We start from the raw sequence: 27361 nt of genomic DNA on the forward strand, positions 1-27361 counted from the left end.
CCTGAGAATTGCTGAGACCAGGGCTGTGTAATATGCAATATAACACAATAAGAAAAACCAGATTAACTGAGGGTTAGTTCTTTTTGAGGGTAATATTAGTGAGAGCACATACATTTTGCTACTAAAATGCTCTTTAATCAGAGACAGTGATGTAGTGTGAGGACTAGCAGGCAGGACCAGCTAAATATCTCATTGCTACGTAGCGCTGCTCCAATTTCCCTGCTTGCTGGACTTGAGAGAGCTGGGAGGAGCAGGGAGAACACAAACCCCCATCGTTGTTGGCCTTCCAAGTTAATGCTGCTTGATTCTGAGAAATTCTTAAACTTACCTGGGTCAAGGGAAAAGAAATATGGATAAGATACAGCCAATTCATATAGCATTCACCCTTTCTTTTCTAAATTGCATGTTTTTACACTGCAGATATAATAAATGAAAATTGATCTGTGGTTTGATTAAAATCTGGCAATGTTAAAGTTAGGAGTTAAGTTTTTTATTAGGTGGCAAATTTTAGAAGTGCATGTCTGCTACATCTGTTGTGCTTCTCAGGCTTTTGAATGCAAGTGACACAATGAGGAGCAGCTTAGAGAAAAAAAAATCTCTTCCTATTTATAAGTACAGTCTAGAGAATGAGCACTGATAATGAAAAATTCTTCCTTTTGGAACTTGGTTTAAATCCCTAAATAGAATTCTGGGGTTTTAAGTTTCAGGTGTGTGGCAGGGTAGGTTTCATTTCTGAAAGGAAGAAATGAGCCAAATATAAGAAAGAAATACTACCCTCTCCTTTGTTAGGAGCTTTTAGATATTTAGCACTTGCATCAATTACAGTTTTATGTTCTGTTTAATTGACATTTTATAAAAAAATTGAGAATGGTTTTTCTCTCACTGAACTATATGCTTTTTACATTACATATAATTACTACAAACATGTAATGATGTGTCCTAAGTAATTACAGATTACTAAATCCATGCAACCCTTTACAATCTTTTACTCCAATCCAAATGCAAGCAAAACTACCATTTTTATAGAAGGATTAAAAGGACAGAATGAAAAAACGCAGTATGACTACCAGGTCTGGATCATTCCCTAAAGAACATAGGCACTTCTTTCAAAAATTTAAGAAAATACAGTTTTCAAAATCTCTAAGCAATTCAGAGGCCCTGTAGAGGTGTGAGAGAAAGAGCTGGCAAGCTGTGGCCGCAGCTTCTCCCAACCCCTCTCATCCCAATTCACGCCATCGCTTTGGAGGGACGCAGTGACAGAGTGCAAAACATGTGGAGGGGTGGTTAAACGAGACTTTAGAGGGGGGAAAAAAGAAATTAAATCAGTGGCTGAGCTTTGAAGAGGTCTGTCTAGTGCAGAGCAGCGAGCGAGTGGGGAAGAAAGGAGCAAGCACCTCATCTAATCTTTCTTCTGGGGACCCAGGTGGACAAATTGGCAACCCTGTTCACAGCCTCCCCCCAACCCCCTTTGTAGCGTAAGAACTGCTAATCGGATCCATGCTGCTGCAACTGTGGTTAGTTATTAACAGAATAAAAGCAGATTTCTTCAAAAGAATGGGTTGGGGAAAACGGCTCTACAAAATTGCAAGGTTGTTAGAATCTTAAATGCACAGCAGTCGGTTTTTCCCTATTCTGAATTAGGCGATGAATACGGCCTTTCATCTGTCACTGTGCCCATTTCTTCAGAAGGCAGCCAAACATTAGGCTTCTCAAACAAAAAAAAAAATTGTTTGAAAGAGGAAAAATATTGGGGAACAGGAAGAATAGGAAAACGAGAAGGAGAAATCAGGTTTTGTTTTTATTAATTTGGCCTGGTGAGAGAAATATGAGCTTGCCTGCTCTATTCAGTTCCTGCATGCCAGCCGCTGTGAGCCACCGTTTCTGAATGTGGGGATTAGAAAAGATTTAACTGGTTGCTATCCTGGGCTGCACCATTCTGGACTGGCCTCCAGCAGAAATATCCTTGGCTGGAAACTCTCCCGAGCTTAATGGAAATAATGCATTAAATGGATGCAGAGCGAGGCAGAGGTGAAAGCAGAAAGAATTTGATTCCCCCAAATGAAACTTCTCATAACTGCAAAGTGAAATTACAGGTCTGGGGTGGGTGTTACTGAGGATAGAGAAGCAGTGATTCCTAGATTTAGACTGGCTTATGCCTTCAATCATACAAGTAATTAAATGATGCATCCTTAATTTTGAGGAGCTCTACTGCCTTCCTGGTTTGCAGCAGAGTTTTGGAATTTGTTGGAAAGGAATAATGCTCAGGCAGACAGGTGCTTTCTGTGACCCCCTGGAAAGCCACTTATTTGGGTGAGTCGCCTGCTTCTGAAGGTTCCCATTGACAGCTTGCTTTGGGCTTATTTCCAGAATCTCAGGAGAAAGTGCTTCACTTTGGTCCAGAGGTGACTTCTGGATAGGGCATGGATGAAACAGACCTGCTTGACAGTGTCTGCTGCTGCTCTCCCTTCCCCTCCAGAGCAAAAAGAGCTTTAGCCTTGGAGTGCAATACATTTTCTTTCCTGCCCCCTGCCACCAAGACCATTGTCAGCTCACGCAGTACTAATAATTATTTCACTTCATACTGCTGAGTATTTGTTACAGTCTTCATATCTTACTCAGAGGTTACACAACCTGGGAATAAATCTTGGATGTCTAATTTGACAGACCCCAGTTTCAACTATTTAATTCTTTTTTTGAAGTCCATAATATAATGAATTATTCTGTAGTAAGGGTGACGTTTGAATGGTGTTCCATAAGTAATGCCTTGGGACTGCACGATGAGTAATGAGGATGAAACTCAATATTGAGTAGCTACCTCATCCTGTCAGTGTCAACTTTGCTTTGAATTAAATGTTATATCATGTCAAACAAGTAGCTTCTACTTACAAAATTAAGATGTTTATGCTTTTGAATTTGTGTGGAGAAAAGTCAGAGCTAGGGTTCTCTAGGCTTCTTTGTTTATTGTTGCATTTTTTTATATAATGGAGATTTGAGAGCAGTTTAGCACTTAAGTTACAGAGATTTCATTGAAACTCACCCACAAACCCATTCTTGATTTGATGAATATGACATAGAGAGGAAAAAGAAGGTGAGAGTGTAACTTTCAAGTGTTGGTAGTCTGAGAATTTTGCACTTTCATGAGAATCAAAGTGGGAGTTTTTACTTCTTGTTGATCTTACGTGGATTGTGATACTCACATATGTTAGGGAATCTTGTGTCTTTGAAGCACGATGCATTTGTTTTAAGAGGTAATATGGAAAATCAGGGCTAGGCCTGACAGCAATCTTGATAGTACTTTATGATGTAGAGCATCCATAAATCTGCCAAAGTTGATAAGCTTCTTGTTCAGAAGCTTGTACAGAAGCTTTGTGTTGCTGCAGGGGAGCAAATCAGCTCCTTGTGGTCTTGCCTTCAGTGAGCCTCTCAGCCAGCCACCAAAAGCTTTCCAAGGCAGGAAGGTTCTGGGTTTGGTCACAAGTTCCTGGCTCAGGGAGGTGGAAATTGTCTTGGTAAGCAGGCAGCAGTGGATTACCAGCATTGTAAGGGGTTATTAGCTGCAGTGTGGTGCTGAGCAGAGCCAGAAGGCTTGGTCTGAGTGTGTTTAACTCTGCATATCTCAGCACAACCACAGCTGCTGTATCTGAAAAGGTCCTCATGTCTCAGGCCTTTTAAAACGTCTACACTCAGGTTACTGCATAGATAGGAGGAAGGTTTTAATATTTTGCATGTCTTAATTTGAGGGGATATACAGACAACCCTTGCTTTTTACTTGAATGAATAAGTAATTTTAAAAATACTGTTGATACAACAGGAAGCTTGGCTACAATACATAAATTAAGGAAGAAAATAATCTTTTTTCTTAAGGGGTCATAGGTTTTATAAGATGAAAGAGATAACACAAAACACATGACCAGTTTCCCTTTATGCTACTCATAGAAAAATTTCTTTCCTTTGAGGTCATTTGCACCTCACTTCCAATTTCCTGAAAAGCTCGTTTGAAATACTCCCATATAGAAGCCTACTTATGTTCTTTCATTTCTGATGTAGGGATTCAAGACCCAGAATGTCTCTTCTGGTCTGTGAGCCTTTATTGTAACATTGACTGTGTGATGATTACCCTATTATTTTATCAGATTTCATCTTAATCACTAGATTTTCAGGACCTCATTATAACTAAAACAAAGTTTCTTCAAGTTCCAGTAATGGTTTGATTATCCTCCTAACCATTATCATGCTCTTTTTCCTCCCTGATATTTAGTCTCAAATATATTTTTAGAAAGAAGTCTCAAAATTCCAGCTCTATTTTTTTTCATATTAAATAATACTCACACTTTCAGCCTCCTGTCATTCCATGCTGGTAGCTGATTCCCATTCCAGTTTGCATTTGGCTTTCTGAGTTTGTCTCTATGAAGGCTCACCAGTGACACATCAGTAGTGATGTTGTGTTGTCTTACCTCTGCTGTGGGCTATCCTCCTAATTTATCCTAGTGTTAAATTTGTTTCTTGGAGTGCCACGGTTAGTCATAGCTGTTTGTAGACTATAACCATTTTAGGTCAACAGAAATTGTCAGATTTTTCCTTCCTTTTCTCTTCCCATGTCTACCTGATAACCTACAGCTCTTCAGTTGTAAAAGGCCTGATCCATATGTATAAATGTTTGCATTTTTAATATACTCCAAGCCAAAAGGTGATCCCAAGGGTTTCTTAGGTAGTATTTTGGTCATCATTTGTATTGAGCAATACACCCTGCTTTGTGATCAATCAGTGTCATTAATCCAGCTCTCAATTCTTAAATTAGATGGGGAATTGTCCCAAAGACAACCCACAAGATCTGTAACTTCTGCCTTTCTTTCAGCCTAGTGTTCCATTTTCAACACAGACTGTAATCAGTTCCCCATCCTCCAGTTCCTCATGCATCTTAAAATTCCTGTGCTTATACCTCTCCTTCCCCCCTTCGCTGGTTATTTCCCAGAAGGAACCTGTTACCACCAAAGTGTTTTCTTGACTCAGTTGTTCAGTCATAATTCTGTGAGGTATTGTCCAGTGAGCCCTCAGCATGTTTCAAAACATTGCTGATGTGGACTGTAAGGACCCCTCCTCAGCAGAATATCAAAGGTCTGCTCTTGCTTGCTATGTTGGCCCTAAGGAATTTACTTTCTACAGTTTAACTGCATGACTGTAGCCATAATGCACTCACTATTTAGTACCCTTCTCAGTCCATCTTTGCCAAATGTAGTATGCAGTCTCTCCTGACTACAATCCAAGGGAAGATTTTCAAAGTGAAAAAATTTAAAAGCATTTGACATAATTTAAAAAATAGAAAACCTGCTTACAAATATAGTATTATGCAGTTTTAAATTCCCTTGCCTCTTCAGTTGACTCTTGTTTTTTTAAATTTTCAATAGCAGATATTATACTAGGTAGACTGCTGGTTTCAGTAGATTTTACAACTAATTTTACTAGATAGTTATATAAATTTGAATAGCATTTTGCTCTTCTGTTAAATATAGGGGAAAGAACTAGCGTAGCAGCTTCTGTCCTTTTAACATGCATTATTGCATTTTTCTGTGGTTTTGCATAATAGTAGTATTGTGAAACATCTGTAGTATTCACTTTGCATACATTTTGGCAGGTGGAGTATCTCACCAATGTGACAACAGTGGTGTACAAAAGATGGGAAAAGGTCATCCCTGTTTAAACTGCCTTCTGTGTATCACTGGGTCAAAGGAGGCAGTAGTCTCTCGGTTAAAAAAAAAGGAAACAACTGGATTTCTTTTTCTGTCTTAAATAGCTGTAGAAGTTACGTTAAAAAGGGTTGTTTTTCTTTTGTAAAAGTTTTCCTTCCTTAAAAAAAGAGAAAAGTCAGTTCATGTATTATTTAAAGTGTCTTCCAAGAAACACAACTGCAATACTGGTTGAAAGAGAAAAGGATTACTATCATTTAAAGGAAAGAAATGGAAAATCTTTAAGGTCATTTCTTTTCATGACAAAGAAACTTAAAAAGCATAGTAGACAGGATCTTCAAAGGTTTTAAGTCCTGTCATCAGCTCCCAATCAATAGGAGTAAGATACCCAAATTAAGAGTTCAGTTCAAGTCTTCAAAGGTATTTGGGTGCTTAACCTCCTTTTACCTTTCACATCACTTGTAAGAATAAAACGGTAGCTCGATTGAAAACATTTTGATGCAGTACCTTCATGTCCAGTACCTGGATAATCTGTAGCACCCACTGATAATTAGAGTAGTGGATACTTCTCTGGAAAGTTTGCTACTTCTTAGAATACGTGCAGAGTTGGTCATATTTATGAAATAGGTTTTCTTTGTGAAACAAAAATTTTGCTTTATAGTTTTTTTAATTTAAAAAAAATCAGAAATACATTAAAAAAATAGCATTATTGCTTGCCGAGACTGATAATTCCAGTAAACTGCAAAACTCCAGAGTCTGTATTGACTGAGGATGTGAATGAAACTGTGGATTTCTTTGTAAAAGTTTTACAGGTACTGTTCTGCATCTTGACTTTACTGGTCTGTGATTGAACATTTGCTTGTGCAAGATAAGGCTCCAGCCAGATAACTGCTGTTATTATCAATGTCAAAAGAAAAAAAACAGATGCAAAGTATGTTGCCTATCATAGATATTCTCTGCACTACAGCTTGTCTTAAAGTTGCCAAGAGTCCACCTAAAGGAGGATCCTGCTGAGAGCTCTGTAGTGCAGTCAGAACCACTCTTGCTTTATTTTATTTTATTTTTTTAAGTGTTTTGTAGAAATCTTAGATGGTTCCCATCCACTTGAAGTGCTCTCTCTGATAGCAGTGCCTGGGGCATACACAGTGGAAGTGGCAGTGCCCTGTGTTAACATGGAAATGCTGTTTGTTTACAGTCTTGAGTCACTGAATCCTTCCTGTCAAGCCGAAAGCTTTCATTATAATGCAGGCACTTACCATCTCCACAGCCTGCTCTTGAGTGACATCAAAACATAAGCTGGAATTTGTCATTATTATTGTCATATGCCTCAGAGTTGGTGAATGGGCCGTGGAACCCAAAGCCTTGGGCACTGAGTGGCATGTTTGGTCTTTTGGAGGAACAATTCTGCCTCTGGTCCAGCATTTGCATCTCTCAGACAGTTGTCACAGCTGCTGCCGGTAATGTTGACTGTCATGTTTTTAGTGCAAAAGCACCTCATCTGAATAGCTGGGCAGTAGCTGCACTCCACATTTTGCAGATTTTCTCTTTGTTCTGTATCAGTCTGGGTGGCTTTGGGACAGGAAGTGGATGGGGTGGAGCAGACACATTTTCTGTCCTGCATTTCTGTCCAGCTCGGGGCCCTTGGTTGCTCTAGAGCAGCCCTGCTGCCCTGCTGTCAGCCCGGCTCCCAGCGCCAGGACTGACTGCAGGATTCTTGCTCCTGCCACTGCAGAGGGGCAGCTGCTGAGCAGGAGGAAATGAGTCTCAGCAGGCACAAATCTACTGCCTGTGTTTTTATTCTTTCCATTTCTTTCAAATGGAAAACAAGCTGAACAGTTTCCGAGGATGAGGGGTATAAATCTGTCTGCTGCTATTTATACTGTGCTTGTCACTACAAGTGTCTAAATGCTTAAAGTATATATTTTCTGCCTAACTTGAGGTGGTCTTCAAGCCTCTTGGGCTGTCACAAGCAGGCATGTCTCAGACCAAGAGTTAAGAGGAGTCCCAGGGGATGTCCAGGTCTCATTCTTCCTCCAGCTCAGACTGGGGCAGGTTGATTCTTATGCCCCTGAAGCATTGAGAGTGTGGTAGGATGGACCTCTCTGCTTGACACAGTGTTTAATGGTGACCCAGAGGAGTGACTTGCATCAGTGCAGTAAGCATCTGCCTTATTATCCATTAACACTGAATTTTGTGTTCTGAGCCTCAGACAGCACTGGGAGTGCTCTGCTTGTTTGGGTGGGTAGACAGCAGTGGATGTCTTTTGAACAAGGTCATAAAAATGGATGTGTCTCTTCTGGTTAGTTGTTTTAATAAATAACTTCCCTTTGCTTTTATTTGTATAATAAGGTACCCCTTTTCTGTCTCATCTCTTTCAAACATTCACTTTCACCACGTGTGCCTACATGCTATTTTTCATTCCCTTATTCTACATGGACATTCAAACAATATTAAAACCACTGATTCATTGAAATACTTTATAAACTGTTGTTGTTAGTCATTTTTGTATTGACCGAATTTTTCATTGGTAATATTGTTGGCAGCAGTCCATGTCTGCGTGGCTGGAGGCCAGTTTAAGCTAGGCAGGATGAGCCCTATTGTTCAGCAGACTTGGATTTTGTTAAACTCCCTAACAGAAATATGTGTCAGGAGATTTGCAGCTATAAATTGGATCATGTTGGTGAGGTTGGGAACTCGCTCAGTGCGAAATTGAACATTTCGCCATGCCTGTTGCTAAATGTGTTTGTGCATGTTTCCTCCATGGGTTTCAAAAAATAAAAGGAAAAAAAAAAAGTATGAAAAAAGGTAGACCTGTTGAGCTCTGTCTTTACCTTATACAGCTGGTACTTTCTTTCATGTTGAGTGGTTGAAAAATACAGCAAGCTTGGTGTTGTGCACTGAAATGCTAAAAGAAATGTTTTCCCTTTTCTCTCTGTGTGTTACAGGCAGTCAGATGCCACCACAGCCTCCTGGCAGCCAGTCAGAATCCAGCTCCCACCCTGCCTTGAGCCAGTCACCAATGCCACAGGACCGAGGTTTGTTAGGTGTTGGGGCTTTTTCAGTTGGTGCCAAATGCAGCCTTCATTTAAAGTTGCACATTAGCAATGTGAGATTTCCTGGTATTTCTTTTCTTTTCCCAGGGAAAATAATGACAGTCTTCATTGTAAAAAGCTGGGGGGGCTTCTGTCTCTGGGGAAAGAGCAACTGAATAGCAGGTTTTACCAAACTATAATTGAAAACAAGGTTTTCTCAAAATACAGTGAATGCCCAGGGTATAAAGGCAGTTTCTGTAAATACTTGAGTCATGTCCTGGAGAACACAGCTCTTTGTTGTCTATCTTGGAATTAAGATCTAGTGAAAGAGTGCTAACTAAGAGCAGTTTTGCTACTGCTCTTAATCATCTATGATGTCTTTGCATGGACTCAGTAGTCTTCTACCCAGTTCTAGGATAAAAATATCCTTAAATATAAAGGGAAATCAAATATTTGGGTCAAATGGTTCAAACATTTGGAAATCTTGCCATGGAAAACCTTACAGGCAAGAGCACTGTTCTAAAAGGGTGCTCCCTACTGGGATCACAAAATTAAGCGGAGCATTTTTAAGTTAAAGTTGCATTTTATAAACTTTAATCCCTTTTCTTTTCACCTCCTTTCTCCCTAGCTCATGGAATTCTGTTGTCACAGCTTTGTTGCGTGGCCATACGTGCGATCAACTTCTGTAAACCAGGCATCCTGTCCATGCAGTGGTTAACATGTGCCAGTGACAGGCTTGCAAAACAGACACATGATAACTGTGATAAACATGGAGTTATTTATGAAATGCCCCTCCTAAAATGTCTTGCTTCCAGAAATATCCCAAGTAGCACCATATGGGGATACCATAAATACTAGAAGTTTTCTCACAGTGAACAAGTTGAACTCACAGAATGACAAATTTCTGGGATAGCATCCAGGAGGAGCTAAGAGGACTCACAAAGAAGAGCGGAGTCTTAATTTCTGCTATTTTTCTGGGCTGAATGTCCCCTCCTTCAGGAATGCTGATTAATGAGAACATGAAATACAGAATTCCATGCTGATTCATTTTGTTTCCTTTTCAGTCATTTTTTATACCCAGTTGTTAGTTCAGGGACATATTTTCCCATTAAAAAACTCAGAATAACGTAAATGTTTGGTAAAAAAGAATGCCCTCAGTACCCAATACAAATACATGATGCTTTGTGGGATAGGCAGCTAGAATGGATCAGATGAAGGCTTTGAAGACCCAAACATCTCAGAAATATATGTGCATTTCTTGGCACAATTGGATCTTGGCATGAAATGTTATAGTGCCCACTAATAATTATTTCTACAGTGTGTGTTCCTCACCTGGTTTTGGGGGACAAGTTAGGCAGGTCTGACAGACTTGGAAAGGTCAAACCTCTCTGTTCTGCTGTAGAACAAAACTGGGGTTCAGTGTATGGTCAGGAGAGGCAGACAGGTATTTAGAAGTAAAACAGAAGACAGCTGCCATAATTGGGTAGTCAAATATGTAAGTAACGGTGAGAAAAGTAAAATGTAATGATTGATTTCGTTTGTTTTTCGTCTACATAGTGAGAATTGTGGGTATCTTCTTAGAGAAAATGTGTTTTGGAATGTTGCAGGTTTTGCACACTTCATATGCAAAATCTGGTGTAATATGCATGATCCTTGTGACCCAGCTTGTACAAGAAGTCCATTTGTTTCATGCAGGAGATTCAAAATTTGTAACTAGCTAGGTCATATTGATTTTGCAGAACATGTTCCCCAAAGCTTCTCTAAAGTCTGTGCTGTACGCACATAAACATGCGTGCATTCCCTTTTGTGCCCTGTCATTGATTAGAGGCTCCTTTGAAATGGAAAACTTCACCTTTTAAAAAGGCTGTTACATTAGTTGATTCCTTTGCTTGCTTGAACTGGTTTCCACAGAACTTGAAGCAAGGAAGGAGGGGGAATGATGGGGACTCAAAGGGGAAGGTGCTTGTCATTTACTGATAAAAACCTGAGCAGAAAATCGTTGCTGCTAAGGACACCTGATCCTTGGGCATCTGTTACAGTAATTTAAACTCTCCACTTACTGATACGCTTTCCCCAAAAAGAGAGAAAAAAAAATTAAAGGAAAATGAAAACAAAAACCCCAGAGACACTCCATAGGATAAGGTAATGTTGTTTGTTTTCACACTTTGTATAGCATTTCTTTCCATATTTAGAGAGAGAATTGAATGAATAAAAGACTGCTAATCATTTCTTGGGCAGAATCCTCTGCTCTCAGTGCATATAAAAAGTGTTATTTACCAGCTACCATGAAGATTGACTGATGAATGAAGTCTGATCTGTAGCACTTCTGGATGCTAAACCACTGCCTTGAACCATTAAGTCTACACATACTTATTTTATTGTTAAAGTGTTGTTTATATTTTACTGTGCTTTCCGTGGTTACTCAGCACCCTTCTGAGATTTTTGTTTGCCTGCCTAACACTCTTCATCCCCTGTCTCACAATGCAGCATGAAGCAATGACCACATTTTTACATGTACGTTCTATGTGTGAAAGTAGGGAAGTAGTAATGCAGTGCATATATACAGTAATAGAGTTTCTTGGGGGATTGGATATTTTTGTGCTCCTCAGCTTTCTTTTTATGTAGGTTATTTCATACTTTTTGTAATAAGCATTAAAATGCTTACTTTTAAAAAATAATTTTTAAATTGTTCATGTCGTTCTCAAGCTGTAGAGCATTTGGACATGCTCAGTGTAAATGTAGCCTGCTATTCTATTCTATTCTTCCCTTCTTGTCCCACAACTGGTAACCGGCCACTGTTGTTTGATGCCCAATCAGTGAAATGGTTGTAGTTCTACCAACATACCTTGTCTACCTAAGAAACAAGAAATTTCATTTATTTTATGTACATAACCTATTTTGAGGTCATGGGACTTGGAATGCAGTGGGACTTGAAGTCAAGTCCCATGCATGCTAAAGAAGTGTTGGAGCTGGACAGCTGTGGAGACAAACTGGTGTCAGAAGTCTCTTGCAGAAGCAAGAGTGCATTTAACTGCTGCTGAATCCAACAATTACCATTAGTTGGGGCTGCCATAATGACAATGTAGTCTTCACTAATTGCTATGGTTTTGGGAGAAAGGAGGATGCACATCTTGCTCTCCATTTCTAATAGACCTACTCCAAACTTTCCTTTCTATGACCAAAAGTGGGGGTTTGATATCTTGTGTTTATTGAAGTCAAAGCTTTTTATAAACTTTTTTTCATCAGCCCCAGAGGTAGGGCAGCAGTAATACCTTGGCTGTCATAATCATTCAGCAAGTACTTGAGGTACACAGCCATTTGAGCTCCCTGTGTTCAGCTGCATCTACTTATGTGTTTGGGTTTCGGAAGCTGTACTTTGAGAGGATGTCCTTAGCAGCCAGAACTGCTCAACGAGTTGGAAGTTATTTCTAGGGATCAAACAGAAGCCCAACACATCGCAACACATCCCTCTAAATTAGTTTCCTGAAGCTGCAGCCTGAAAAAGAAACCTTAATCCTGGCCATTAGCTTATACTCCCATTCCTACTTTTGTAAACTAATGGAGATTTCTGTCTGCTTATATGAACACTCACCTGTGTGAGCGTTAGGAGAATATTTGTCATAAAAATGTTGGAATAGGCACTTCTACCCCTGCAGGAATAAATGGTTCCTTATGTAATTCTGAAAAAATTTAGAAAACTTACCTGCTTTTAAATAGTATTTCATACTTATGCAGTTGGGTATACGTAGATGTCAGGTTTCAGTCTTATATTAAAATAGTGAATTGGGAGCTCCTGAAAACCATTGAATTTAATGAAAAGAGTTAATGACTTCACATTATTACTCTAGCAAGCACTCTCATAATGGGGATACTTAAAGAAGCCTTATTTATTAGTGCAAATGTATATGGGTCAGAATTAATTTTTAAAAAATCTTTAATTGTTTTCCCCTTATAATTTTCACAGCGGTACATAGTTAAATATTCATGATAATGCTGATGATATGCTAAAGGTCTGAAATAGATCTGGAGTCTCAAAATCAACACAGGTTATTTAACCCTTTTCATCTAATGCACCATTGGGGACTTGCGGAGTGAAATCCCAGAGCACTGGAATAATTAGAAGATAGTAATGAGGATTTAATTAGTCCTTGAGATATGCTGAAATAGGACCACTGAGAACTTTTCTTTTTGGACATGGATTGCAAGCAGAATTGATGCCGTTGCAGCTGCTGTGATGTGCTGGAAAATGTATTCCATTGCTGGAGGCAGTTTCATGGCAGCATTCTGTGCCTGTCAGATCTATGTGGACAGTGCCTGGAGTAATCACCTCCAAAATTGTTGAATAGAACTTACTGCCTTCTCCATCACCTTATCCTAGTACCTTTTCATTTTTTTCTTTTTTATGTCATTCTTTCTGTTCTCCCTTTATTTCGTTCTGTTGTTGACATCCAGCTTTTGAGGAGTGTTGTACAGTTGTGTGTTCTATTAAAAACATATCACAGTCGGGGACAAGGAGTAAGAAACTGCATGCTCTTAAGAGTACAGGTGTTACACTAAGCAAAATTTGGATCTTTTTGACACTGCTGCTTGTAAGGTTTATCCTCAGATCTTGTCCTTATTTAGTATTAGGTCTTCACAGAAGTGATATTTATCAGTAGCTGCAATGTAGTAAATTTAAATAGCTTTTTTGGCAGTCAAGATGTTATCCAGTGAGAGATTGTAACAGATGGGATGTGATCAGGCATTTTGATGTTCTCTTTGTGCTTCCCTACAAACACTAAGTACCAACTGAATTCCTGTAACTAAAATTTCCTAATTCACCCATTAGATTTCATACAGGTATTTTCCTCCCCTTTAATTGTTTTCTGGCCATTCTTGTTTGTGCACAGTCATTACATAAATTCCACTGTCATGCATTTTCTTTTAATGAAATATAAATGTTTTTGCTTGTGTGGAGGACACAGAATACCAATCAGGTGTTTTGCACCTACAATTCCTGATCAGATTTATGGTTTAACACTGACATTTGATGGCATTTGATGGTAGAGATTCTTTTCCCTGGAATCTATTTTCTTCTTAAAAAGAGAAACCAGAAGGAAGAAAATAGATCAAAGAATTCTTATTGCAACAAAAAAGATACTGTAGTTTGCTTTTAGATCTTAAAAAGACTTTTTGCCTGAGAATATGTTTTTTGCTCTCATTTGGGGATTTGGGATCTATTCAGAGCACTGAGGAGCTAGAGAATAAAATGATTCTTGTCATTAACATTCTTCAGCTTGCCATGTTAATGATGACACCACTTAAGGTTAAATCAGACTTGGTAATAAGTTTACTTGATGTAGACTGAAGTGTTTCAGGCCCTTAAAGAAAGATGCTTGAGACATGCATAGAGTACAAACCCACAGGTATGTTTGAGTGCCTCTCCTGCACACAGCGTTCTCCAGGTGGGTCAGTGCAGGGAAGCTGAGCTCTGTCTGGTGTGCAAGGAGCACTCTGCCAGACTGGGCAGAAATCATGCCTGGAAAAATGGGGTTAGAGGAATTGTGCCCTCAACAAGCAGAAAAAGTGCATCACGTAAAGAGGAAAAGCAGGTTTTAGCTGAAACTGTCACACTAGCTCTGTAAAACATCCCTTTTTTATCTCAATTTGTGTGATGGAGTAGGAACATGGTGCATAGGAGTACACAGAGCAGGTCTGTATGTGAAGGCAGAGCCATGCAGTAGAGCCAGGCACTAAGCTTTTTTGGTGACTCAAAAAGCTATATTACTTTCTCAGCTTAGTGAGTGCTAAATTTATTGACAGTCTTTAAAAAAGATTGGGCCATCATTCGTTTTTACCTCTATATTTTTAATTGGATTGTAAAAGTGGAAGTGCTCTGGAATGTAGTGTCAGTGTGATAAGCAGGTTTTTTTAATGTGTACACACTATTTTTCTATGCTATTTTGATTAGCAATGCACAGCAAAAAAGCTTACAATATGTCTACTTCAATTAGTAATCTACATCACTGGTATGAAAAGTTACTATTTTTCTCTCTGAGCTGTGGAGTGCATAGTTTTGTGCCTGTTTATCTCTCAAGTGTTTCAGGAAAACCTGCTTTTCTTGCCCAAAAGTATTAGAAATTTTGTTCCTCTGCCAAAACAGGTTAATTCTTAAAGAAGTCCATCACCATTTCAGGATGCTGGTTCCAGACTGTACTTGGATTTCAGACTGTACTTGGATTTCAGACATACACCAGCCAGTCTGAGCTTTAGTTTGATCTGATTAGATGTGGCCTATACTAAATACACAACAGACCTTCTACAAGAGGAATCAAAGGACAAAAGAGTGTGATTTACATAGGATAAGGCATGCTGGGAGACAGCAAAACTGAAAAAGAAGATGTGAAGTAGGTAATAATACCTGTACAATCAAAACCCAGAGTCAGGTCTCAACAAATAAATTTTGTATACTAGCAGCTGGTCATTGCACTCTTCTTGCTGATGTTAAATCTTGTTATACTTGGAGATGAAACTTTATTTCATTTCTTAAACTAAATTGGGGATTCTCTTTTAGAGATTAGGGAGCAGAATTAACTTATTCTGAGAGAGTTTATATAGTTGCCAGCAGAGAGACTTCTCAATAGAAAAGTTTCCACTGACTTCATTAGGCAGCCATCAAATTCCCTGCCTCTGGGCTCAGGGAGCAAGATAAGCTACAGCAGTTACTGATTAAGAACTTGACAGAGTGACAGTCAATGTTGCTGTCACACACTTGATGTAAAGTTACTGGGTATGATCCCTGTCCCTAGGAGAGTTTCCCATCATGGCCCATAAACTGGGAGCTGCCTGTGGTCTGCTGTTCAGCAGCACCATGGTTGTCAGGACACTCTGTTTCTCAGTACCTAAGTTAACCTTTTTATGAAGCTTCTGCAAAGATAAACAACCTTTGATTTAAGACCTTCATGTCTTTTTAAATTAATATACAGGACAGTGAGTTGAAATCTATATAATGTATATATTAATACCTAACACTGGATAATTCCTACCGTCCCAAAGAATCCCAAAAGAATAAACACTCATCAGGGAACAGCTGCAAATTAAGGAAAGGAAAAAGTCAAATCATAAATCATAGTAAAAATAAGACTGAGGCAAAGGCATTTTGGGGCTGAGGACAACACACTGATTCTGTGTTTTTGAAAGAAACAATATGATATGTTTTATGTGCAAAAGAAGACACATCATGCATATATTTTAGTCTTGTCCACAAAGTATATATAGTGTTATTCAATATATTTACTTGATGAAAAGGAAGAGCTGAGTTGACTCAGGGAGCCTCTGAACAGCAGTCTCTGGGGAAGGAAAATTTTAAAACCTGAAGTTTAACCATTAAGCCTGCAGGCTTTGCACATTACACATTATAAAATGCTGCTCCTTCCTGGCTCTCCTCTCTGATTTTCCTAAGTGTGCAATGTTATTAACAAAACTTTGACAAATGTTGATTGTACAAAGCAGACAGACTCCTCAAGATTTTCATGTTTCTGCTGAGATTAATTCCAGCAGCCCAAGGTACTTACTGAAATTCAGGATTCCCTTCAGGAGCAGCTGGGAGGACAGGGTGGGCACTTTTCTGCAGCAAGTCACTGTGACCCTGATTGTTCAAGCATCATAGTAAAAGCATCTTGTGTAAGGTATATTACAGTAAAAAATTATGTGTTAAATGGTGGATGAGCAATGTGATTTTTGTTTAGTCTGTGCATGAATATCTCCACAAATATCTTTCCTTCTTTGTCTTCAGTATAGCACTCAAAATTTGCATCAGAGAGCATTATGCAAGGTTTGCATTAGGAAAGGCTGGATATTTCTTCCCCAGCTACCATCTGGGTAATCTGTCTGATCCTTCCCCAGATTCTAATTTATCAATGATAGATTATATGAATTTCAAGGCTAGGCAGTAGCAGAGGGAGGTTTAGGGGTGGGAAAATTTAAACATTATTGCATGCTATACATAGACTGGGTTTTGTAATATTAGAGAGAGAAGCAGAGGAGATTCAGCCAGTTAACCTAATAGCACAGCTGGTAAAACACTAGGGGGTCTGGGTTAAAACCTTAGCTAGGTCATTAGTTTCCATCTTCCCCAAAGCTATTCACATTGTGAAGAGAAGCAGTCAGACAAATAAACAGTGAGGAGACTGTAAGATAGATATTAAAGCATAATAAGAAAATAATTTTAAAGAAAAATAAAACCAGTCCAGCACTTTTTCTTAAACAGAACATCGGTCTTTTTGTGGAAATGAGAAATACTGCAGTGATCTTTGCAGGAAATTCTAATTTTGCTGTGGTGATGTTTTCCTTACTGCTGTTTCACATAAGCAAAGAAACATTCTTTGTTGAATGGATGTGAAGTAATGTGGTGGTTGTAGTGCAGATATTAGCAGATACCATTGTGAAAATAAATTGTCCAGATACCAAAGGGAAATCATGTTACTGTTCCTCTAGCCTAGAGAGAACTTCAGATGGTTTTAGTGGTGTTCTGATGGACTTGGAGAAGCTGGCAAGGTTTATGTGGGTTTTTATGTGGGCTGAAAAAAAATCTCAGTGTAGAAACCTGATTACATTTTTTCATGGTTAATGGAGAAACATTAGAAGAACTTCTAATTAGAAGAAGAGCAGTTCATTAGAAGAAGAAGAGTTCTCAGAAGAACTGAGAGAGTGAACGTCTGAGGGAAGAAATTTTGCCAAAAACTGTATCATAGATATGCCAGCATTTGCTCTTTTTTCTAAAAGAACTTTCTCCTAAAAACATTTCAGGACTTTCTTCTAAAAATATAATATGATTGGAGAAAGAAATGTGAAATTTTAAATACATTTTTTAGCTTTTATAAAATATTATATCTGAAAACACTGGATTGGTGCAGTGCAGGTAGTTTATTTATTTGATTTAGTATTTCTTTTATCTTTTATTAACTGGATAGGAATATTGAGAATTAGTATTTGCATCATCTAAATGAGATTGACCCTGCAAGCTTAGCCATTCATGCTTACTAACCCATCACTCTATGGTGTGTATTGGTAAGTCAGATGCTTTGTGTGTGTCAAGCATAGGTCTGGCTGGGCATGTGTTAATAAGGTTCTTTTTGGAAAATGAAAATAGGATCTGAGATATCTCAAATGTAAAGAAATCTTGTGCCTGCTTGCTCTAGATACCAGGTTTTTTAAATGCTACATGATTTCACTTGATTTATTTGGTTTATTTTCTGGTACATGCATCAAACCTTCACCAGTTTCTTAATTGCTGTTATTTGTTTAGACATGTATAACATTTTTGTCTGCTTAGATTTTTTCCAGTACCTAAATCTCACTCAATGTGTCCTTTTCAGTGTTTATTTTAAGTAGCACCTTAGGGGTAGGTACCACACCATTCTTTCCCAGTGCCAATAAGTAGTTTATGGCCAGGTAAAGCTGGCCCCCATAAGCAATGGTACAACAATATTTTCTTAGCTCCTGTTGTCTGTAAGCCACACATCTCCAGGTCTGACCACACCATTTGAAGATGTGGCACATCAAGTGCCATCTGCAACCTGGCTGCATATTTAGCATTCTGGTAACTCAGGCTTACATGAGAATAACCAACTCTTTCAATTACTAGAGCCCTTAATTGATGTGTGAGTTGTGTTCTGTTGGGTGTTTCCTTGCCATGCTCTGGGGTGCTGACTGTGGACATGTTCAGCTGGGCAAAAACCCAGACATGGTTCACAGTCTGAAGCCTTCCTGAGCTGTCCCTGCCATCTGAAATGGGTGGGCTAAGGCAGAGTTTCAGTGTGACTGATGTTCCTCAGCATCCTGCCATGCTAACAGTGCCAAACCATAGAATAATGCTTTGGGTTTGTTTAGCTTTACCCTTATTTGTCTATCTCAGTGTTGTTTATCCACAGAGGAGTTAGATTTGGGAGTTACTGCTTTAGATCTGTCGCAGTTCTGTTGTGTACTCTGGTGAAAATCCTGAGAGAGTGGATACAACCCAAACTGCTGTCTGAGGAAGGAAGGTCTGCCAAAAACTTGTGTCATGGGTGTGCAGACATTTGCTCTTTTTTCTCAAGGGTACTGACCAGTGTTTTACTAAAATACCAAGCATTGGAAATTTCTGTTTTTCTCCCCACACAGAAGTTTTTCCTTTAGGGGTAGTGGAAAATATCTCTTCACATACTTAATTTTTTTGAGCTGATTCATAAGTACAGGATTTTATGTTATTTTTTTCTAATTAGTTGAAGATCAGTGTATGCATCCAATCTGTTTCTACTTCTCTTATTCCATGATTTTCTAGCTAGTAATAGCACTTTTTTCAGCCTCTGCCCTTGAACAAGGGGAACTTCCTTGTTCCTTACTCATAAAGGTTCCTTAGTTGTTTTGGTCCCAAGCTCTGTCACTAAGCATCTAGTCCTCTAGAAAGAGCCATAGCCCAGTGTATCTTTTTCTTAGGTAAGTTAATTTTTACAATATACTGTTGCACCTTGCACCTTTTCTCGTTTTTTATTTATCAGATGCCTAAATTAATGATCTGCTATCACTGTAAACTCCAAAGTTTTTGTGAGTTTAAAATGAATAAGTGTTGCACATGTTTTCAGGTTTAATTCATTCATGAAAATCGATGGACTACTCCTGGCTAAATCAAAAGACTTGTCATTGACTGTGGGTTAAGTGTGTGCCAGTAGATAGTTGCTGTCCTTCAACTGATATGCAATAACCTGTTCCTTTGCAGTCACTTTCTTTTTGTTTGAGCTTCTATTTTTCTGTAAGGTTTTTTCATATTCAAGCCAAGTTTTTAAAATACCAAAAGAATCCATCTGAGATTTTATGGCAGCACCCAGAACATTCAGTGGGTGTTTTTCATGGGTAGTGCTAAGGTGATGGTGTTCAAGAAACAGATGGCCTTGTATTGGTCAATGTACAAATGTAAGACAACCTGAGTGCATAATTTCATGAAGCTTTAGTAATTTACTCTTGTGTATCTGTTTTGTGTAGACATATGCCTGAAAGACAAGGTTTTAAATTTTTTTAAAAAGGCATCGTAGGTGGTATTAGCTATATGATGTGTATTACCAAGTGTTAGTGCTCTTCATTTTTGTCTTTTCCTTCATCAAAGGAGCAGAAGCACTTCTATCATAAGTATGGCTTGGTTTATTATTTTTTCTCTGTATTTTGCTAAAAAGAAAGAAGAAAAATAAAATGCTGCCTGACCATTTTTAAGCCCTCTATGTATGTTCAATTTGAACATGCAAACATATCCCATTATTGTTATGATACGATTATTGTTAATAGTATGCTACTCTTTCACTGAGAATAAAAAAACCCCTGCAAAGATGACTCTGCTATATTAAAATTATTTTTAATACAGTCATTCTTCACGTATGTAAATGCAGTGTAAAAGCTAACTAAAAAGGAAGAGAGTGCTTCTGTCAGGGTCACTTTATTCAGCTACTTCTGAAATAGCTTAGTTTGCCAAAACCCGCTCAAGTGTTTTTTCAATAAGTAATCTTTTGTTGTGATAGCAAGTAAATCATCACCTCTACCTCTTTTATCATTAATATTAAAGGAAGGGAGTAGATTTGCTCACTGATGAGTATGTTGCCACTGCAATTTTAAAGGCTTAATTCATAGCTGTTTCCTAGCAGTTTAAAAGACAAAACAACCCACCTTATTGTCACAGGGGTTGACATGTCAGATGCAGTCTGGCTGTTGAATCACTTCACTTCCATTACTCCAGTGCACCTCTAATGTAATTCTACTTCCATTCTTTACAGAAGAAAAGTTTATCTTAGATCTAATTTTCTGGAAAGAAAATTTATTTCTTTTTGTATCGTCTATAAAATGAAGTTGAACACTAGGGAAAATGTGTGTAAATAAGGAAAAATGAATGTATGCCAGCTGCTCCCTTTCATTTCTGATAAGATTTTTGATTTGATGTTGTTCTTTTCTTTATGATGCATGAATGTTAATGTATTGACCGGGAACCCTTTTCTCTGTAAGACATCTGAGCTTCCTGCAAATATTTAAAACACTTCAGGCTCATGCACTGATCTCTGGATGTTAACTGGGCTCTCATGGAGGCTGATGAGGATAGACTCCTCTGTGTTGTAATGTAATCCAGGTCACAGTAAGAACTGCTCTTTGCTTCTCCACATCTCATCTATAGCTGAAAGTACTTCTCTGCAAGGAAATTGGACCATGTCCTGTTTAATGCCATGCTTCAGTGTACCATACAGACAGTAACATAGAATAGTATAGATATTCTTCCTGAATTTCAGGATTCCTTTTCCTTAATTCTTTATCTTCCTTCAAGAGAAGATAGCAAATCAAACCTTGATCTGAGAGGAATCCTACACCCTCTGAGTGGATGAAACTCTTGCCTCACATCAAAAGCAATTTAGGAGTGTGTTCCTTTTTTGCTGTGTTAATCAACATCTTTATTAAACTAAGGCTAGAGCATGACTTTGAGTAGTATCACACAGTTATCTCTGCTCTTGAGTTACTGGCATGCCCCTGGCTTGGTTTTGGCCAAAGATCCCTGAGCCACAGACCAGAGCATGAATAAGGCAGGACCAGGGACTGTGCACAGAAGTCATACAGATAAGATAACCAGGACTCAGTGGGAGGGTTTATCTGGATGGATGCAAGTGTCCTGCTCTCTTCCTGGCATGTTTTATTTATGACTGTATACATAGCTGTACAGTCCATTCCATAGCATCCAAAATGAATGAAGAGTTTACTGAAGAGGTCATTTGAGTAGAAACACTTATTTTTACTTGTTACTCTCTTCCCTTGAGAAGTCCCTTTGACAGCAGCAGGGGTAGTTAAAACTGATAATCTCCATGTTTTTCATTAGACTTTAGTCCCTATTCTCCATTAGCTTCAACAACCAGCAGTCCCTCTGCATCACTACTGGAAATTACTGTACCAGTTCAGTGTATCACCCTTCCTTGTGATATTAAGAAAAGTAATACTTGCAGTAGTAATGGGGCTGAAAAACTTTAATTACTAGGTCAGTGTTTGGAAAGTTACCTCATATAGATTTAAAGCTGAACAGAAAAAAACCCCTCACTTCTGTACTAGACACAGGAGTAACTTTACTATCTTTATAATAAAAACCTTAGTGTGACCAGTACAAATTTTTCCATTCAAATGTATCCCACAAGAGTGATATTTGTGGTGTATGCCAGGAGCATGGGCATTTATTTTGTACAGGGATACAATTGTATTAGGTTTCTAAATTGCTTACAGCACTGTTAGCAGAAGACATAGGCTTTGTAATAAGAGTTGTGCCCAGAGTGAAACTGTTTTAAAAACCAAGGGGTCTGTTTCAAAATAAAGCTAAATGGACAAGGTCATGCAAGTTTTCTTTTGCAGAAATGTGGAGTTTTCTAACCAGAAAACAAACCAGTTTGCAAGCTGCCATTTTGCACTCTGTTTTTTGCAGTGTCGTGTGTCAGTGTTGCTCTACTCTGGAGCAAGTGCCAGCCTCTGACTTTGCAGTTCAGATGTGATCAAGTTCTTTGTCTTGGGACTTGCACAAAGATCAAAAAAAATTGATGCATGTTCTGCCAAATGTTGCAGTTGGAGTTTTGGCACCATACAGGTTGAGTTGTTCATAGCATAGGTTTTGCCTCACAGGGAAATGGAAAGATGGAATTTAATATGAGAGCACAACAGGAAAGAAAGCGGATTTCCTCCAGAAACAAACAAAAAACCCCCTTAAATTTTGCCAGCACATCCTCTTCAGCATTCCAAGCAGCACTAAAACCTTTCAGTATATAAAAGAGAAGAAAACCAGCATCCCTACATGGACATTTAATGGGCAGGATTTAAGGGTTTTTCCCAGTTCGTGAAAACTTTATAACCCCACTGAAAAATGCTCTTTGTCCTTCATTTAATAGACTTAGTTCAATTCCTTCATGTGAAGCTTCTAAATTTGACACTGTTTGACTTGGTGTCTTGCTGTTGCTTTTGAACCTTAAGCTAAATTGGGATTCATTTACACATTTACGAAAGGGAAAGAGGAGAGAATGCAATGGAATGTCCAAGGGAAAGTCTGGAAGAAGGACCTAGAGCACAAATGCTAACAAAACAACTGCTGTTTCTGGCTGATATGACTAGTCTTCATCTAGAGGTAAATTTTAGCTCTGGTGAGTTTTTTGACAATAGAGGAGTATTGACAGTGGATTTCTATATGCTGAAGTGTGAGGTATTTTGGTAGCAACATGTAATTTTGGAAGATGTGATATTCCCACCATAAGTTATCAGGCAAATTCCCAAGTACTGCTAATTAAGTAATGCATATAGTTACCTTTAATTTTTTTTCCAAAAAAGTTGTTTTCATTTTTAAAATTAACACTCATTTGGAACTAAGCAGGACTGCCCAGACTTCATTTACAAGCAAAGGTTTTCAAACCTTTTGTATAGGTATTGGTGGTTGAGGCATCATTGCTGACTTGGAGATCTGTTTGGTTTTGTATATACGAGCAACAGCAGTTTTCTGGATATTCGTAATCTGAGATAACTAAAAAGGGTTAATTTATTTTAATGCCAAAGGTTTTTTTTTTAAAAAGAGCAGTTACCTGAATATTTAATTTTTCTTTGGTGCTTTTCTCCCTATAGGTTTTATGGCAGGCATACAGAGGAACCCCCAAATGTCACAGTATGGACCTCAACAAACTGGACCTTCCATGTCACCACACCCCTCACCTGGAGGTCAAGTGCATCCTGGAATTGGTAGCTTTCAGCAGAGTAATTCAAGTGGTACTTATGGGCCTCAAATGAGCCAGTATGGACCACAAGGTAAAATGCTTGCTGGTAACAGACACAATTTTTTTTTTTTTTTTTTTTTTTTTGCAAAATATATATAGTCTATATGAGTAGGTATGTTAAAAACAACACACACAATACTCTGTAAAAATAAGAAAAAAAATCCTAAACAAATAAATCTGTATCCAAAGGTACAGCTGCACCTTGTGGAAGAAGCTGTTTCTGTTATTAGCACCTTTCTCTGTATAAAAATAGTGACCTTAAATTAGGCAAGGAAATGATAAATCTGTGGCATTGCCAGATCTATTGTTTAAGACCCTAAGCATGTCAGCTCAGCGATGAGGCTGCATTTGAGCAAGCATGGAAAAAGGGTCACAACACCGATCCCAAAATAGGACTTCTTTTCTTGGATGAAATCCCAAGGCCAACCTGAAATTGTGTGGTGACTTTGAGGGTAAAGTCTTCTAACAAGCATAATAATACAGTGGCTACTGTGGAAATAGAATATTGAGCTCTAATGCATATGGTTTGTGAATCTTAACTAACCCTTCAGACTGAGAGAGACAGTTCCTTTTATTTTGCTTGTTTGACAGAATTGGTGGGGGAGTAAAACAAAAATAGAATACGCAATTTCTGCCCCTGGACAACCTTGAACTTGTCTATTGTTTTGCCTTTAATGGATAACCTTTATAAAGTATGCATCTGTTTAGGGATTTAATGAAGTTGAAGTCAAGCCACGGAATATATAAGGGTCAGTATTTTCTTTAGAGGTACATAAAGAAGCTTTTCTATTTCAGCACTTCCTACTGTCACTTTCTTACTTAAAAGCCTCAGAAGGAACTTGAGCCAATGACGGGAATTTCTGGGCTCAGTGACTCTCCCGTGCTAGCAAGGATGGTTATTTTAGTCTGCCGAGTTTCTGAGAACTAGTTCTGATGTTTGTTTGCAAGGAGCCTTGCTGCCCTATGCAATGTTCCTTTCTGTTTCATCTCTGGGTAGCATTTGATTTAGTGTTCTGAGCACAGGGCTACAAGCCAAGATTTCCCAGTTTCTAATTTTGGCTCTGCCTTTTACATCATCTTTCAGCTTAGGCAAGTAGATTCACTTCTCTGCTTTGCTTTCCTTAACTATAAAATGGGGCTAGTAATGCCTTATAGCCATGTGTGAAGATTAATTACCTAACTCCAGTTGACTGGTGCTCTCCTTTTATTTGGAAAGCATTTTGTGGCCATAAAATGCTGTCCAAGTGCTTATTTTTATCTGCACAGTGAGCAACTAGCTTAACTGGTAAAAAATCCAGTGGATTTATGATGTGCTATCCTGACTTCCAGCTGTACTGCTGCTGCTGAGATTCCGAACCATGGGAATAGTGGGTGTCAAGTGCAGTAAAACATTAGCCATCCACACTGATTGAATGGAAAGGTTTTTGTACTAAATCAATGCATTTAAGTAACACGCCAAATGCTACTTTCTTTTTTTGCTTGAGTTCAGCAGTTCTTTTCCTCCCTCTGTAGATGAAAGTGCCTATGTAATGATTTTATGGGTCATGGTCAGGAAGAAACTGCTATTAAAAAGTGAACTTGAGGGACAGGAAGAAAATGAGCATCATTGTCATTAAGAGGCCATTTCAGAAGGGTTTGGTGAATTGTGTGATGGATGAAAACCATGTTCTTCTGCCAGTGCTTGGAAAGTACCAGTGATTCTGTGCACTGGCCATCATAAAATTAGGGCCTTGCAGAATGTCAGCTCTATAGGTAACAATTAAACCAGAAGAATACTACATTTTCACCAGGTTGATCTAACCATTAATAAAATCCAAGGATGAAGATAGTGATATTTCCAGGTTATGTGTTTACCTGAACTTAAGATTTTAATAGCATTTTTTTCATTTTAAATGCAAGTAGTCCATAATTGCAACTCTTAACATACCCTATTACAAAGCATAATTGTATGCCAGCAATGATGATTTCTGCCAAAATAGAAAATACATTAAAAATTACCTGGATTGAAAACAAGTTCTTAAATTATTAAACTAAAGTAATTCTCATGGATCTGATTTGTTTTCCATGTTTTGTTCACATAGGCCTTCTTCCAGAATATTGTTAAGCTTAGGCTGGATTTGACAAGACTACTTGTATTTTCATATATGCATCAAAGCATTCTGGACACTAAGCTTTTGATCCAACTTTGAATACTGGATTTCACTATGTGCTGTTCTGAAAACAATTGCTCAAGGCTAGTGTCCTCTGTGCAGTGGAGTTGCTCACCATAGTAAAGACTACACCATTAATTTTGGACTGGAAGTATTAGCCCCCAGTTCATGAGAGCAGAATGATCCATTTATGCCTATGGTTGATTTATTTGATTTTCATGTGTTTACATGACACTTAGAACTATAATAAGAGCAGAATATATTTTCCCAGGAAGCAGTTCTGTACTGGGTCCTAGTCCAATTCTGTGAAACAATTTCCTACAAAAATAATAAATGGTTTTGGCTTCACAATTTTCTGTGTCTAGGATACAACACTGGAGCATGCAGTACAGAAGATTAATTTTAATATTTTATTAAATCTCAGCATTTTGCTGTCCCCAAAAAGTAAAAAAAAAACTAAACAAAAACCAGAGCAAGGATGGAAGTTGTTACTGGAAGAATCTCTGTATTTGGACAACATCTAGCTTGGGGGCTAATGAAGCTCTGGTCTATGACCCGAGCATCAGATTGCTGCCACAGCAAAATGTCCCTTAAATGCACTCTGGAGAGCAGTCAGATGCTGTAGGCATTTGGATCTCTTAAGACTGGGGCAGAGAAAAGTTTCCTGTGAATCAGTAAAATGTCTCAGAAATGCATCATGTCTTCCTAACTTTTCTTACTCAAGCAGTAAAGCTGTTCTGTTGGGGTATAACAAAGGGAGAAATTGCTACTGAATTTGTTTGAACCACAATGCCAGATCTTCACTGTAAGTTAAACCCCCTCTTGCTTGTGATAAAATAGTATGAATTGGGTATTTGTGCTTTTAATATTGGACTCATTTCACAAAAGCACTTTCCTGTCTAGTTCCCACTGATTTTAATCCTAGATTTTAATTAAAATGGTAGTATCTTAAGGATGAGATCCCCTGCATATCTTGAGAGTCTGGACCTCTGAATCCACACCCATGTATGCAAGAGTCTGTGGAGCTAAGACTTAATTATCAGCTGTATCTGACTGAAGTCCCCTAGGTAAAATACTTGAGAGGAATTCAGAACAACACATTTAAATTGTCTGTAGAAGAATAGCTTGATGGTTAAGTGCACATAAAAAAAAATCTAGAACTATTCTAAGATGCTGTTTTTAATATAGTGAATCTGATCTATGTCTCTAAAGCAGAGAGCAAAGCTAAAAGGTAGTTCTCAAATTTCCATCTTTTCAGTTTGCCTAGATGGCAAGATCTCAGAGCACTTTGTTCAGCAAACCTGAACAAAGTGGACCAGAGTTTCAGCAGTAAGTATGAACATCTGTCTTTGGCAGGTTGTTAGTCAGCTTTTTAATACTTTATCTTCATTACTTTTTTTTTTTTTTTCCTCCTGATTCCTGTTACAGCATTGTTTTTTCTCATGCATTAGACATGTCATCTCTCTGGGTACAATTTTACTTTGCCAAGGGGGAGTTGGAATCAAAAATCCCTCAGATATGGAAGGGAGGAGTTGTTCAGTAGTGCTGTGCAGCCGCTGTTGCCAGGCTTGTACCCACTTGAAAAGTGTGGGCTCTTGAACTTGGCTGCCTGACACGTCCAGCTGATGTGGGCTGGCCTAGCATCTGCTGCATTCATTGTGTTTAATGCTGCATCCATCTGTTTTCTGTCAAAGCCACTGCCAACAAATTACTAATCT

The 27361-nt window shown here is 38.4% G+C and overlaps 1 protein-coding gene across 8 annotated transcripts in view; it reads left to right on the forward strand.

Moving 5' to 3' along the window:
• ARID1B (AT-rich interaction domain 1B) overlaps window positions 1-27361 on the forward strand; it is a 322617-nt gene that overhangs the window by 233321 nt on the left and 61935 nt on the right. For all 8 annotated transcript variants that reach the window (XM_079330952.1, XM_079330954.1, XM_079330955.1 and 5 more), the window contains 2 exons: window positions 8630-8719; window positions 23345-23524. In XM_079330952.1, the coding sequence (XP_079187078.1) occupies window positions 8630-8719; window positions 23345-23524 (270 nt within the window). The remainder of the gene's footprint in view (window positions 1-8629; window positions 8720-23344; window positions 23525-27361) is intronic.

This window comes from Erithacus rubecula (genome assembly GCF_903797595.1).
Source record: "Erithacus rubecula genome assembly, chromosome: 2".
NCBI lineage: Eukaryota > Metazoa > Chordata > Aves > Passeriformes > Muscicapidae > Erithacus > Erithacus rubecula.